The following is a 15,713-nucleotide window of genomic DNA, read 5'->3' as shown; positions in this document are numbered from 1 at the left end:
GTTGCGGCAGAGTTGCCAGGCGATTGAGCGGTTCAATCGCCTGGCGACATCAGCGACGAGCGACAGTTCGGGGTGCGCGCCCGTGCAACGCCGCATACTCACGGGCGACCTGTCGCCGCAACAAACGCGCGCCGCGTGTTGCGGCGACAATTGTAGCCCGTGAGTATGGGCCATTAAAGGCAAGGTCAGGCAAAGTACTCTCCCCCCCCTCACACTACATACCCGGGGCTTCCTCCAGCCCCTTGCAGCCGATATGTCCCACGCCACAGCTCCACTCTCAGCCGCCAAGCCCGGGGTCCCCGCCGGTGCAGTTGCCGACCTCGAGATCGTCCTCTACTGCGCCAATTTTACCATATCCATTTAGTATGAGAGCTGACCTACACAATCGATTCATAGCGTAAAAAAAATAATCTATAAACAAAAGGGAGACACTAGCCAACCCGCTCCCGTGACCCCTGATGGCGGCGAGAGCTGAAACTAGTGTGGACGAGAGCGAGCAATGTGACTACACCACGCAGCGCTGGATACAGAGGGTTTAGAGTACCCACATATATAATATCCGGGGTCTGGGCCTGAGTAGATTAGGACCCACAGCTTGTAAGTGGACCCTGTACTTTTTTTATCTGTTCTGTTTTATTGAAATAGTGTCATTTCAGAGTGATAACACTGAGAGGACCCTTTTTTCTGTTTTGGCACTTGGAGTGCGTATATAGGTGGGCATTGCCACTATCTAAAGTATACATGTCAAACTCCGGTCCGTGGGCCAAATCTGGCCCTCAGAGTCATTAAACTTGGCCCTGAATGGGTTTCCCCGCATTATGTTTGGCCCACTGTAGACCACAAGGGAACCTATATTGGAGGTGAAGCCCTTGAACACCAGGAAAGCCATATGGGGGAGGTGGGGAAAAGCACTAAACACTAGGGAACTGTATAGGGGAGGGTGGAGGCCTCTAGAAACCAGGGAACTGTATAGGAGTTGGAGGCGGGGCAATTAGACACCAGGAAACTTTACAAGGTGGCCAGTAGACATTGAAGTTGTCCCGCAACTAGGTCCCAGTGTTAAATTTCAGCACACTTTGTATTTGAGTTTGACACTCCTGATCAAAAGGGATCTGGAGTGGATCATTCTTGGTTAAGAAGATTGACTATTTGTGTGTAAACCAGCAATGCACCACAGCACTTTGTACATATTGACTGTTGGATAAAGGAATACACCCATCTGTGGCAGCAGTGCATGTTGGTATTGCACTATTGAGAAGTGTGCATGCGGTATTGTGGAAGAGCCTCTACTTTATTGTTGACAAAAAAAAAAAAAATCTGTTTGCCCTCATACTATAGGGTGGTGATAAAATTGCGGATTTGCCAATCAAAATTGGATGTGTGTACCAGGCATAACTAAACACCACAGATGGACATAACATTGTGTGTGTCAAATGTTAATTAACCTATGTACACTAGACCTATGTTCGTGGAACGGTGTTATAAATGTAACCTTTACTACCTATAGATGTAATTCTATTGATATGGTATCCGCATTGCTTGTTGTTGTAAATATGTACAATCATAATTATAGCTTTTAATAAACTTTAATTTAAAAAAATGCAGTGTTAAAAATGAAATATACCGAGGCAAGGAATACTAAACTAAAAACAGAGGCAGAGAAGGAAATTGGAGGGATGTTGGTAGGGTGAAAGGTGGGTGGAGGTTCTGCTTAGGCTGGATACTATTTATGCAACGGACATTTAAAAAAACAAAACCAGAAAAAAAAACCCTTTTTACAAAAAGGGAAAAGGACTTCCAAAATGCTGCAGTGCTAGGCTAAAGCTACGTACACACATGCGACAACGATCGCTCGTTGTGAACGACGAAAGAACAACCTAAGTAAAGTTCGTTTTAAAAAGTGTGTAACGATCTGATCGTTAGAACGAACGTTACATAACGTAAAACAACTATTGCACTTGCGCATAAAAATGAAAAGTTCCATGGAGAAATAGCGAAATGCGCATGTCAAGCCTAGTACGAACGACCGTTTTCCAACGATGTACTACTTTTGCAAACGATCGTCGTTGGAAAAAATCCGCCAAGCTAGATCGTTCGTTTTTAACGATCTAGCTCGTCCGTTGTTAGACTTAATGGTCGTTTGCTGCTTTTTTTCTTTAAACGATCTTCATTTGAAACGATCGGGGAACGATCGTTTCAAACGACTATAGTCGCATGTGTGTACGCACCTTAAGTATGAACAACAGTACATTGTGATTACAGGTGCGCTTTAATAAAACTATAGTATGTCAAACAGAAAGGGCTAAATCAAACTTTGAAAATAGATGGAGAAAACTTACTTGACAAGCTCCCGCCCCTCAGGGCCTACAAAGTACTCCACCAGCCATTGGCATGCTTCACAGCTCTTAGAAACCAGGGCGTCAATTGTGGCTATCCATTCCTCCGTGTCAACCCTAGAAAAAGGACACTAGTCATTACAGAAAATACCTTCAATGTAAGAATAATAGACATTCTTTTCTTGAGTTCCTTATTCTCCGACCATCAAGTTAATCCTATGGCTTCGCCACTCTCAGGGGCTTTTGGCAAAAGTGCAAACAAATCTGGCGCACAAGATGATTAGTTGCCTAGAGTCACATCACTTTGGCTTCAACTGTTTCAATAAAGCAAATTTTGATTGGCTGCTTTGGACAAATATTCCATTATTTATTGATAATTTATTTACATTTTTGCACCAGTTTTCTGCACACCTGCCTTTATAACTCAGGCTCACTGGATCACTGCTGTCTGGTAATTCAGGCTTCTGTGCTTATTGCAGGTGCTAAGCGGACACCAAGTATCTCCAAACTGCTTGTTAAATGGATATAGGAAGAAGTCTTCCATGTCCTTTACTACTCTTGTCCCCAATCATGCTTGTGAGAAAATAAATTAGCTAAATTAGTCAAGCTGGATTCTCCTGGCTGATCTGTATTGTATTCATCCACAGTGAGAAGCACCTACAACATGCAATTTCCATATTTCCCCAAAAATAAGAGTGTTATATTAATTTTTGCACCAAAAGATGTGGTTGGGCTTATTTTTAGGGGATGTCTTATATATCGATGAACACACAAGTTCCTGTGCTGTGTGTCCCCCTGCCTTCTCTGCCTACACCTCGTGTGCCCTGTATCCCCCTTGTACCTTTAGTGTCCTCCTGGTGTCCCAATCTGTCCCCATGTCCTCCTCTATGCCATGTCTTCCTGCATTCTCTTCTTTACCCCAGCTCCATGCCCGTGTCCCCGAGCTCCAGCCTATGGGGAAGAAGTACAGCAACTTGTGTCTCTGGGCTCCTGTAATAACACAAGTTGCCATACTTTTTCCCCTTACTGCCCACCAGGACTTTCTTTTGGGGTTGGGCTTATATTTTGAGCATGCTCGAAATTCATGCTAGGGCTTACTTTCGGGGGATGTCTTAATTTCAGGGAAAGAGGGTACTGAACATTGATGGGTGCTGGAACAGTACAATGGTAGTCAGAAAAATGCAGTAAATTATCCAGGATACTCACATTAATGTTAATTTGTCTGGTGGCCCGCTTCAAAAACACATTCCATATCTATACATTGCTGTATATGGGTATGTAGCCCCACCCTCCCAGTAATGCTCAGCCTAGGCTGTTTAGATATGCAGAATTCTCCTCCCAGAGCATTCTGGGAGATCAGATATTTTTTGTACTGGCTTTGGAACTCTCAGTAAACATTCCACAGAGCTGCACCTGACAGAACTACAGATGTCGCCACCGTGATAAAGTAAGTAAGGAAAGATCTTACAATGGGCAAACACTGGCTAGAAAAAATAAAAGCAATATTGTAAAAAATAAGCAATTTTATTCATTACGTTATTTTCACTAGCGTATCTCTCTGAAATGAACTAATGTCCATCTGTATGTAGAACGATACACACCTGCCCCTTTCTCTCACACAGGCCAGCTGTCAGACCTCTGCCCCCAAAGCTGGTCACTCATACCATGACTAGACATAGTGACAGCTGGCCAGTGAAGGAAGTGAGGCAGGAAGGGGTGGGCACAAATTACTTCTCAGGCCAATCCATACACAATTAGACACAGGTTAATGCATAAATCTGCATAACATTCAAATTCATCAGCTATAGCAGCTACCATATTTTCATAATTACAGGCTTAAGTTAAAGGACTTTTCATACCTGAGTTTCTTCTTTGTTCGAAGATAGGTGTGGAAGAGGAACTGGATGGCCAGCTGGGCACTGACCCTTGCCATGGCGGAGTGGTTAGGATGCTTCAGCTTGGTCTGGAAGGAAAGTTACCGGTAAATGGTCAAATGACTAAGCATGCCATCTGCTGGCACATCAGTATAACACAGATGTCCATCAATTAACGAGCCCTGGCTGAAGTTAAAGCAGACCTCAACTTCCTCTCTGCTCTGAAAGATAAGCAACAGCATAATAACCTCTAAAGAAAAACATTTCTTTGTTACAGCTGATACAAGTCCTGCAATAAATCTGCAGTGTGTCTACTTTCGTGAAAGCAGACATAGCGTTAACATCCTGGCTTTACAAATTAGCAGCTCAGCCGTGGCAGAAGAGATTCCTGAGCTGACACAGCTGAAGAGATCAAATTACAACTTTTGATTGATTAATCACAGATGAGGGGGAATTAGACAGGCTAAACTCTCTAAATACATACAGGGTGTATTTCTCTATGTTTTCCTTCTGTCCTGTGCAAGAGTTCAGGTTCACTTTAAAGGACAACTGAAGTGAGAGCTATATGGAGTCTGCCATATTAATTTCCTGTTACACAATTCCAGTTGCCTGGCAGTCCTGATCCATTTGGCTGCAGTAGTGTATAAATAACACCAGAAACAAGCATGCAGCTAACCTTGTCAGATCTGACAATGTCAAAAACACCTTACCTGCATATGCTTGTTCAGGGTCCATAGCTAAGGATAGCCAGGCAACTGCTATTGCTTAAAGGAAAATAAATATGGCAGCCTCCATGTCCCACTCGCTTCAGTTTTCCTTTACACCAAAGCAAAAACTCACAAAATACTTGGAGTCACATGGAGTCACTTACTGCATTTACAGAAGCCAACGAGAGCACAAAACTAAAGTAGTCGCTGTTGTAAACATCTCTGTTCCTCATGAACTTCAGGTTCTCATCTCTGACCATCTGTAAAAGACAAAGGCTGGGTCACTTCCTGCTGGAAGCATAACCAGGATGGAGGAGCAGCAGAAGGGGGTCCTATCCAACCCCTGCATACCTGATATATCCTGAGGGGCATCTTCTCCACAAACAGGCCTTTCTTCTCGCCCTTCCTCACCAGCTTGGTTAGAATGGAGAGGCGATCATTGGGCCGATGAGGGCGAGGAGAAGATTGTGGTGAGATGTCTGGAGACGAAGGCGCAGATCTACAACACACAATATGTTCTGTTAGGGTGTTAGGGTTAATGAGAATTAGTAGAATACTCCCTGTGAGGAAACTTTTTTTTAAAGTAATTTAAACATGTAACAAAGCCTGAGGCCTGATTCACCCCACAGAACGCAATCGCTAAGCACTTCACTATTGCGATATGATTTTCAGCATGATTTTTGAAGGAATGTGCAGTTTTGCACATTTATTCAAGCTTACTCACTTCAAAAAATGCTACATGCGGCACATTTGTGACTTAAACCAAATTGCAATGCTGGCGTGGGTGCAGTAGCACTTTGTAGATTGCCAATGCATTTCAGTCGCCACATGCAGGTGCCCACTCCATTCTCGCAGCAAGCGGCAGTTGTAATAAGCGTGTGTAGCACTGCATCCACACTGTATAACAAATGCATTTTAGTTCTATAGAGCCTAGGTTCTCAACGTGTGGTACGCGTATCCCAGGGGGTACTTCTGATACTTCCAGGGGGGTACACAGGCTTGAACCAAAAATAACAAATTTAGAGTTTTAAGAAAATAACTTATGTAAACACCACCAAATTAGTGTTTTAGCTAACTAAAAGCAATAGTAAATGCTTGGAAATTGTTTAGAACCAATTATCGTGTACTAGGATTAAATTTATTTTTGTCAAGGGGTACTTGTGATAATGTTTACTATGCTAGGGGGTACTTGGTGAGTACGGGGTTTTAAAAGGGGTAAAAACAGAGAAAAAGAAAAAGCAGAGGAGCGCTCCATAGTGTAAAACCAGATTTAATGAGTTAAAATGCGCATAAAACAATTGCACTTACTAGAAAGTAGATGCATAAAAACATATCCGATGAGGGCAAAGCCCTTTTCCTGAAGCCCTGGGATGCTGCCTTCTACGTACTCCGTGGCCTGCGGAGATCGTGGTCCGGATGGAAGGGACGTGGCTGACCCAGGGGAATTTTGCGTGCTGGCAGCGTCAATGCGTTTCGGCGAATCCTCGCCTTCATCAGGTGCGCTGCCAGCACGCAAAAGTCCCCTGGGTCAGCCACCCCCGTCCCTTCCATCCGGACCACGATCTCCGCAGGCCACGGAGTACGTAGAAGGCGGCATCCCAGGGCTTCAGGAAAAGGGCTTTGCCCTCATCGGATATGTTTTTATGCATCTACTTTCTAGTAAGTGCAATTGTTTTATGCGCATTTTAACTCATTAAATCTGGTTTTACACTATAGAGCGCTCCTCCGCTTTTTCTTTTTCTCTGTTTTTACCCAAGAATGCCTTTCAGCCGGGCATAAAGGAGCTGCCCACTGTGTGAAACCACCATCTGTTTGCCCGCACATCCACGGTGCCCAGAAGCGCAAGATTACACTTCACTGTTTTAAAAGGGGTACACACCAATATAATGTTGAGAAACACTGCTGTAGATGAAGAGTGACAATGCAATGGCTACAAGCAGCCAAGTGTCCCCAGGTTCTGATAGGAAAGGGAAGTAAAACAAGTACATACAGTGACAGGTCTTCAGCCTCTTGCCGCACAACACTGACTCTGCTCTTCTTTGGTAATACGGGAGAGTTCTGGTCAGAAACTCGCTGATAGAATAACATATAAGCGTTCCAGTATCGCCGGCGCACATCAGGGTATGGGTTGGCTGTGCAGAATAAACAAATGTCAGGAAACACATCTGCCCAACAAGCTCAGTTATAAACAGCAATCTCTGTACCAGAGATGAGGGGAAAAAAAAAAAAAAAAAGATTTATACATACCTGGGGCTTCCTCCAGCCCCATATGCATGGATCGCTCCCACGCCGTCGTCCTCCGCTGCCTGCAGCTCCAGTATCGGGTCCTATAACTTCCTCCTGTTGCAGCCAGTCTGCACAAGAGAAGTGCGCCCTCTACGCATCTCTCCAGCAGCCGCACTTCCTCTTGCGACCCGGTACCGAAGCTGCAGGCAGCGGAGGACGGCAGCGTAGGAACAATCCGTGCGCATGGGGCTGAGAGAAGCCCCAGGTATGTATAAAAAAAACACTTTTTTTCGTCTCTGGTTTCCTTTAAACCACTTCAAAACCCTCAATTGAGGGGTTAACCGGTTTGCCTCGAATACTGTTAGCTATACACCCTGAGCAAGCATGAAGGTCAGATGTTTGACTTAAATCTGACAAAATTAGCCACATGCTTGTGTCAGGTGTGCGATTCAGACACTACTGACCAGAATGATCAGCAGGACAGCCAGGCAAATGGTATGGTTTAAAAGGAAATAAATACGTCAGCCTCCACTTGTCTCTCACCTCAGGTTCCTTTTAACAGCAACAAAGAAAAACAAATACCAAAACAGAACGATTTAATCTCCACCCCCCAAAACTTCATACTCGCGGTAGAAGGACTAGATCATTCTTTGACCTGATCACCCAAGAAATGGGGAGAAATCCTCCCAGTGTTACAATATAAGTTCAGGTAGCTACAATCCACTGAGGCAGGGATTTGTAGCTAATAAGAAAGGATGCTTACAGGCAGCAGCTGTTGTCAGAGAAGAGAAACAATACATTTTTTGCAGAAAATCACTAGATACACATAACTGAGTAACAACTGCATTACAATAAGTGGAGGACACTTCAGTGGTGCTAAAAACTTGACAGTAAAGTACCACTGCAACATTCTGGTAATGTGACAGTGAGCTAAACAGCATAGCCTGTCGGTCTTATGCTGCTCTGGTATGCTGACCTGAAGAAACCTTGTATTGCTCATGTTTCTACTGGTGATGTGATTTAAGCAAAGTACCCTTTCCTAGTCTCAACATATCCGCTAAGGTATGACTGCTGTAGTGTCACATACAGGTTTATATTGTAATCTGTGAGATTACTTTCAACTTACACTGATCATAAACCTTGGGCCGATACTCTCCACCAAAGCATTCATATTCAATGGTTTCATCATTAAGATCGAACTCTTCCACCACAGTATCATTAAACTTGAACCATTTGCTCTTCCCAAGCGTCCTATGTTGGGGAATAGAATTCAATTACAGGCAACAACCTCAAAAGAGAAAACACATTCTTAAAGCATACCTGAAGTAACATGTGACATGATGATCTAAACATACACACATGGTACTAGCCCTACTAAGAAATTATCTGAAGTCCCGTTTAGTTTTCCAGGACAGCAACTTGAGTTGTTTTCTATGCAAATAAGCTTCTCTGAGTTTGTTGAGTTCAGTCAGTTTAAAGCGCTATGGTCACCATAAAAATCAAATTTCAATAGCAACTGGTCTGAGTGTATTAAGTGATAAAGATGCTAATCCTGCATTCAAAACTTTTTCTGCTGTTATGGTTTGTAGTTATCACATACTTTATGAGCACTGGCCCTAGTGCCAAACAGTGCCAAAGAGTTGAATGCTGGGAGTTCTTTTTATCTATAATATATTCATCCTCTTCCATTTATTTCCCTGCCTAGCTGCTTATCAGCAATACCCTCTGATTACTTGTGTTTACAAGCAAGGCTGAGGTGACTCAATGATTGGATGTGTAAATAAAAAAAAGACAGTGCAGTTGTTAGTATAGACCTCAGTGGGAGTGTCTGAAGACTCTGGGAGGAGGGCAGCTAATGAATACACAATGAGCAAGAGAAGGGAGGGGGAAACGAGAGTCAGGGAGGATATGATGTCAGCATTAGCTTGGCAAGATGGCCACTGCCTAGAATAGGATTTTCTGCTTTTCCTTTATAAAATTCACAGGAATCATTATGTGGATAGCACAATACATCTGTTGTGTAAGTAGAACTAGTATCTACTTATATATGTGTTTTTTATTTCTAGGTTAGCATGGGTGTCGCTTGTTCTTTAAATAGGAGCTAAAAGGCTGATATCTGTCAGGGAGAGAGAGATGATGAAGTTTTGTTGCAGGAAAGTTCAAAGGATTATTACTTCTGCTTCTTTTTCAACTTAAAAGATACAAGAGTTGAAAATAAAGTGTCCCCTTTTACTTACCTGGGGCTTCTTACTGATCCCGCTGTCTTGTAGGCTCTGTGCTGTCCACCTGGTCCTCTTTCTCGATCCGCTGTGTGGCTCAGCAAAGTGCGCATCTTAGCCAAGTCGCACATGCACTGGCCTGGCAATGCACCTCCTCGATTACTCTCCTGCATCCAGAAGCGTTCTGCGCAGACAAATCTCTTAGCGTACTGCACATGCACGGTCACAAGTCTTAGCATACTGCACATGAGCAGAACGCTCCTGCCCAATCAAGGAGGTGTGCTGCCGGGTCAGTGCATGCATAGTAGTGCGAGACTTACAGCGGATCAAAAAAGAGGACCGAGAGGACAACATAGGACCTACAAGACTACAGGGGCTGGAAAAAGCCCCAGGTAAGTAAAATGGACACTTTAGAATTCACACTCGCACACCTTATAAATGATAATTAAGCTAAATCTAAACAGCAACTGTGACAGTCTGATGCAATCTTTAACATTAAAGGGAACCTTAACTCAAAAAACCCCATGCGTTTCACTTACCTGGGATATCTACCAGCCCCCTACAGCCATCCTGTGCCCTCGCAGTCACTCATGGCTCCTCCGGTCCCCCGCTGCCAGCTAGTTTATTCTTAGCCAACTGGCAGTCGGCCGGACGCCATGCGTACATGTGCAATGCATAATTTTTTACGCATTGCACCCGCAACGCATAAAAATGTACTTGTTAATGTCCGCGATAGCCTTCTGCAGCAGCGGGAATGCGAAAAAATGTACTCCCAGTCGGCAAAAACTAAACTAACTGGCAGCGGGGGACCGGAGAAGCCATGAGTGACTGTGAGGGCACAGGATGGCTGCAGGGATGCCCCAGGTAAGTGAAACGCGTGTTTTTTCGAGTTAAGGTTCCCTTTAAGCTATAAAACTGAAAAATGTGAGACTCTTCTATACTACAGTACTAATGTTCTATTTATCATCCTTACTACAAATAGTTTACTTACAAACACACAAACTACAAATACCCCAATTCTTTACTTCCTGTACACATGACCATTGTCAGAGTCAGTCTCCATTTCTCCACTTCTAAGGGATTGAAACATCTCCACAGAGCTCAGACTATGCAAGTGGTAGTCTGAATAATGCCCTCTTTAAGCCAACATTTAAGTGCTACATCAAGACCTCAATAAGGCCCTACCTCATTTTTAATTTTTTAGGATTAGAAGAAAAAAAAGTGACATACAGAAATATTTTTTGGATATCTAGAAATGATAACTCCGTGTGGAAAACAGAACTTATTTTCCAATAGCAAATCACGTCACTTGGTTTCTAAGATAGAGATTTTAGTATTTTCGACAGCAACAAAGTGAGATGCCACTGAAGGGAGCAAGTTGGTGCTCCTAAAACAGAGTTGGAATTTCGTATGCTCATATAGTAGTAGTTTTACATCTAATGATAACTAGAATATATAGAAAACCACATCATGTACCTCAGTCGCTGCATTAGGCCATATAGTATTAGTTGAATTACCTGCGATCTTTAATGAAGGAATAATAATGGCCTGCATGTGCCTGACCACTGTGCACGATGACGCCAACCAGCTCATAGTTTTCTGTTGGAGCCACTTTCTTTCGTGGCGAGCCTCCCCCAGGATCGGACCGCCCACTTTCCCCGACCTCAGAGGAGGAGTCTAAACGAGCCATGCCGGATACAGTGTAAGGCTCCATGTTCAGCATCCATGGGAACTAAAGAGAAGATCAGAGGGCTGGTCAGAGAGGTACAAAACAGAGAGCTCTTCACACACTTCTGAAACTGGCAGAGGGAAAAGGACAGTCAGACAAGTCTATACCAGTAAACTAGTAATGTATCAGTTCTTAAAATTATGGAAACTGCAAAAATGATCTATAGGTGACAGTGTTGGTCACAGAGGTAAGAAAGATGGAGAGGCTAGTCCAGACTTCTAGTAATGGCACAGTAATCTCCTTTCCTGTTGCAATCCCTCCCAGTAGTACCATATTCCAAACAGATGTAGAAATATCTTATTACAAAGCGTAAGGGAAAACTTCCATAATGTTTCAAACAACAAATCAAGTACCTGATTTGAATGCAGCCGAGCTGCTCTCTCAGTTTAGAAGCATAGGATGCCTTCCAATGTATATAGACTGCCTGAAGAGCACAGCACAGGGTACCAGCCACGCCCAGATTCTGTCTTACCTTTATCTGCTCATCGTACTTAATGGAGCGGCCACTTTCCCAGTCAAAGCCAAATCTCATGAGATGAATAACCAGCACATTTGGAAGGGATTTGATACAAGTCCTCTTCACTGTTGTTCTCTAGAATAAAAACAGCAACATTTGAAACATTTGCTGCAATCTACATACATTTGTCAGAGAACCAAATGGTGAGATTTTCCCCACAGTAGTTTTCCATCTTCCACAATGGTGAGATTTGTCTACATAGCACACCAGAGACTTTTCCCACAGTACACAGAGTCTTCCGCCCCCTCGCAATGGAGAGAATTCCATGGAGTAATTTGGGTTGCAGCACTGCCAAAATGGTGAGATTATAAAGCAGCAGAATGCATGTTCACCCCTCTCACAATGGAGAAGAGATTGCAGGTTCAATGCTGTCATAATAACGAGATTACCCAGTATCTGGTTGTGTATCCATCCTGCCACAATGGCGGTATTATCCAGTATCCTGTTATGTGTTCACCCCTGCCACAATGGTGGTATTACCCAGAATCAGGTTATGTATCCACCCTGCCACAATGGTGGTATTACCCAGTATCATGTTGTGTGTCCAGCCCTGCCACAATGGTGGTATTACCCAGTATCATGTTGTGTGTCCAGCCCTGCCACAATGGTGGTATTACCCAGTATCATGTTGTGTATCCACCCTGCCACAATGGTGGTATTACCCAGTATCATGTTGTGTGTCCAGCCCTGCCACAATGGTGGTATTACCCAGTATCATGTTGTGTGTCCAGCCCTGCCACAATGGTGGTATTACCCAGTATCATGTTGTGTGTCCAGCCCTGCCACAATGGTGGTATTACCCAGAATCAGGTTGTGTATCCACCCTGCCACAATGGTGGTATTACCCAGTATCATGTTGTGTATCCACCCTGCCACAATGGTGGTATTACCCAGTATCATGTTGTGTGTCCAGCCCTGCCACAATGGTGGTATTACCCAGTATCATGTTGTGTATCCACCCTGCCACAATGGTGGTATTACCCAGTATCATGTTGTGTGTCCAGCCCTGCCACAATGGTGGTATTACCCAGTATCATGTTGTGTATCCACCCTGCCACAATGGTGGTATTACCCAGTATCATGTTGTGTGTCCAGCCCTGCCACAATGGTGGTATTACCCAGAATCAGGTTGTGTATCCACTCTGCCACAATGGTGGTATTACCCAGAATCAGGTTGTGTATCCACTCTGCCACAATGGTGGTATTACCCAGTATCATGTTGTGTATCCACCCTGCCACAATGGCGGTATTACCCAGAATCATGTTGTGTATCCACCCTGCCACAATGGTGGTATTACCCAGTATCATGTTGTGTGTCCAGCCCTGCCACAATGGTGGTATTACCCAGTATCATGTTGTGTGTCCAGCCCTGCCACAATGGTGGTATTACCCAGAATCAGGTTGTGTATCCACTCTGCCACAATGGTGGTATTACCCAGAATCAGGTTGTGTATCCACTCTGCCACAATGGCGGTATTACCCAGAATCAGCTTCTGCAGGCTTCACAGTTCCAAGGATTTGCTCCTGCAACTTCTCTAGTTGGAAGGTTAATCTGCTGTATAAACTCTGCTAAACCCTATTGTACTGTGACTAAGAAGAATGGCTTCTTACCAAATGAACGGAACAAGTAAGTTACGGCTAATAACCTTTTCAGGGGTGTAACAATATCCATAGCAACTGCTATGGGGCCCTGGAGAAGAGGGGCCCAGATGGTACTTGATGTGTTCACTATTAACTTTGCTTTGTTGCTCCACCCTCTGACTTCGTCTCAGTGCTCATGGACTATACACAGTGTGCACTGCATGAGAATGTACAATCAACTCATATTCATAAGGTAGGGGTTGGTAGCATTGCACAAGAGTGCCTCAATATGATGGTCCCGAGAAACTATTGCTATGGACCCCAAAATATCTACCTACCCCACTGACTCCATCATCCTTTTCCTTTCGTTACACTGAAGCAGTTTAGCAATGAAAGGTGAAAATTGTCTTTTAGATACTTGGATGAAAGGCTTTTTACTGTGCTAGCAGTAAATAAACATGGACAAACATGTTGGAACTCTAAGTCTTGCAGGAGTAGTAACATGCAATTATTGAGCATGAAAGCATCCTCACCTTCTCTTTGCATTTCTCACAGTAGTAGGCGTTGCTCCCCTCCAGGACTTCTCCTCGCACAAACTGATCGAGGGAGATTTCCAGGCTCTGGCAGGAGGTTACTCCTAAATTTAAAGCCATAAAAGCCTCCTCTCGCTCATATCTGCAACACAACAGAAAGTCTCAGTTAGCACATGATAATACAGGAATGCACTGTACAATTTGTGTTAGATCAGATGTCTTGGTCATATCCATCAATCACCTCACTTCCAAATTATCACCATTATGTATAAAGCTTTGTACACACGTGAAGACAGTCGATAAAAAAAAAAAAAAAAAAAAAAAAAAGAAGTGATCCCCGGCAATAATGCGATGACCAAACGATGTGTGACTGTTTCAATGCAAAAATGGCACAACAATCTACCAATTTGTTCATTGTCAGAACTCAAAACTGAGGGCCCAGAAGTGCACAACTAGTCACATGTAAGGTTTTTGAATGGAGAAATTGTTTATCATCAAACAAGAACAACTTTTAGATGACTAACACAGATTATCATGGATCGGCCAGGATGGATCGGTCTACATGGACTATAAATCGTTGTCTTTTCACGTCGTCATACCTTACTTCCTCCGCAACGTTACTCGGCCGACCAGTCGTTCATTCCTTACTACAGGCGACAGTGGTCATGCTTGTGTAAGAGGCATAAGACAGAGGCCCATATGCAATTAACTTTTTCTTCTGAGTTTTCTCTTAAGAGATAATTTTTAATCTTCTATTTGCAGAAATCCACTTGAGCAGGCACCATCCGCATATAAGTAAGCTCTTTTATTAATCACATGGATAAAAGCAGTCAAACAGCGACAGACCGCTGTTTCGGGCTCTCAGCCCTTTATCAAGTTGTCAAGAAACTGCAATACATTAAAAAATCCATTCCCTCAGAATATATATCCAATGCCCACCAATCAAAGTGCAGTGTTTCAAAACCACCAATCAGATAGCGCCATCCCATAGGAGGACCTGATGGGGAACTTGCAAAATAAGCTTAGTCCCTCCCATCGCTGTATACTCTACCGAAGATATTTGCAAAGTTAAAACAGTAAATATTAGAGAAGTATAAATTGCCATGTATCTCACCTACATTGATATAGAGACACCGCACTCCTGCCATCACACAAAACGTAAAGAATAAAATAAGAAACAAAAAACGGTGCTATCCCAATTAGGGTTGCAACGGTATGAAAATTCACGGTATGATAACCGTCAAAAAAAATACCACGGTATGACGGTATTACGGTATACGGTATTGCGCAATTATTCTCATTACAAAAACCCTTATAAAAATGAGAAAAGGTCAACGTTGAACAAACTCTTCTTTATTAGACCCTTAATGGTTAGGGTCCTCCTGTCATGCTTGAAATATTTACTCTTCTAAATGTCAAAAAAAAAAAATACCAAAAGTAAATCTCATTCTCTCGTGTCACATGACTGCCTATGGCAGAGAGGGCAGATAATAAGGCCATTTGAAAGCACAGTAGGTTAATATGTCTGCTTCCATGAATCAGGAAGTAGAAACTGTGCAGATTTATTTTAGGATTTGTATCAGCTGTAGCAAAGAGAGAAATTGCTGTTGCATATCTGAGCAGAGAGGAGGACGTTTTGAATTCAGGTCCACTTCAAAAATGCTGGTGGTACACTTTACTATACACCTTAAAGTGTACCAGAGATGAAGCATAGTGAAAGTTTTATATATACCTGCGGCTTCCTCCAGCCCCATCATGCGCACAGATCCCTCCCACGCTGCCATCCTCAGCTTTTTCTATTGCTGGTATTGAGTACGGTAACTTGAGCCAGTCGCGGCCAGTCTGAGCATGCGCAGTGCGTTCTCTACAGCGGAGAATAATACTACGCAGGCGTAGTACTATTTTCTGCAAGAGATGGAGGGAGCGCACTGCGCATGCGTAAAACTGGCCGCGACTGGCCGAAGTTACTGGACTCAGTAACAGCGATAGAA

General features: G+C 43.5%; 1 protein-coding gene across 3 annotated transcripts in view; it reads right to left on the bottom strand.

Annotated features, from left to right (window-relative positions):
* The window catches only part of USP24 (ubiquitin specific peptidase 24), a 273,414-nt gene that overhangs the window by 17,859 nt on the left and 239,842 nt on the right, over positions 1-15,713 (bottom strand). For all 3 annotated transcript variants that reach the window (XM_068239422.1, XM_068239420.1, XM_068239421.1), the window contains exons 46-54: positions 13,723-13,864; positions 11,564-11,683; positions 10,880-11,094; positions 8,270-8,394; positions 6,908-7,049; positions 5,269-5,416; positions 5,082-5,177; positions 4,196-4,299; positions 2,340-2,453 (exon numbers count right to left, since the gene is read on the bottom strand). In XM_068239422.1, the coding sequence (XP_068095523.1) occupies positions 2,340-2,453; positions 4,196-4,299; positions 5,082-5,177; positions 5,269-5,416; positions 6,908-7,049; positions 8,270-8,394; positions 10,880-11,094; positions 11,564-11,683; positions 13,723-13,864 (1,206 nt within the window). The remainder of the gene's footprint in view (positions 1-2,339; positions 2,454-4,195; positions 4,300-5,081; positions 5,178-5,268; positions 5,417-6,907; positions 7,050-8,269; positions 8,395-10,879; positions 11,095-11,563; positions 11,684-13,722; positions 13,865-15,713) is intronic.

Source organism: Hyperolius riggenbachi, chromosome 6 (assembly GCF_040937935.1).
Source record: "Hyperolius riggenbachi isolate aHypRig1 chromosome 6, aHypRig1.pri, whole genome shotgun sequence".
Lineage (NCBI taxonomy): Eukaryota > Metazoa > Chordata > Amphibia > Anura > Hyperoliidae > Hyperolius > Hyperolius riggenbachi.
Note: the sequence above shows the minus strand (reverse complement) of the source record. Positions and strands in the feature narration are given on the sequence as shown.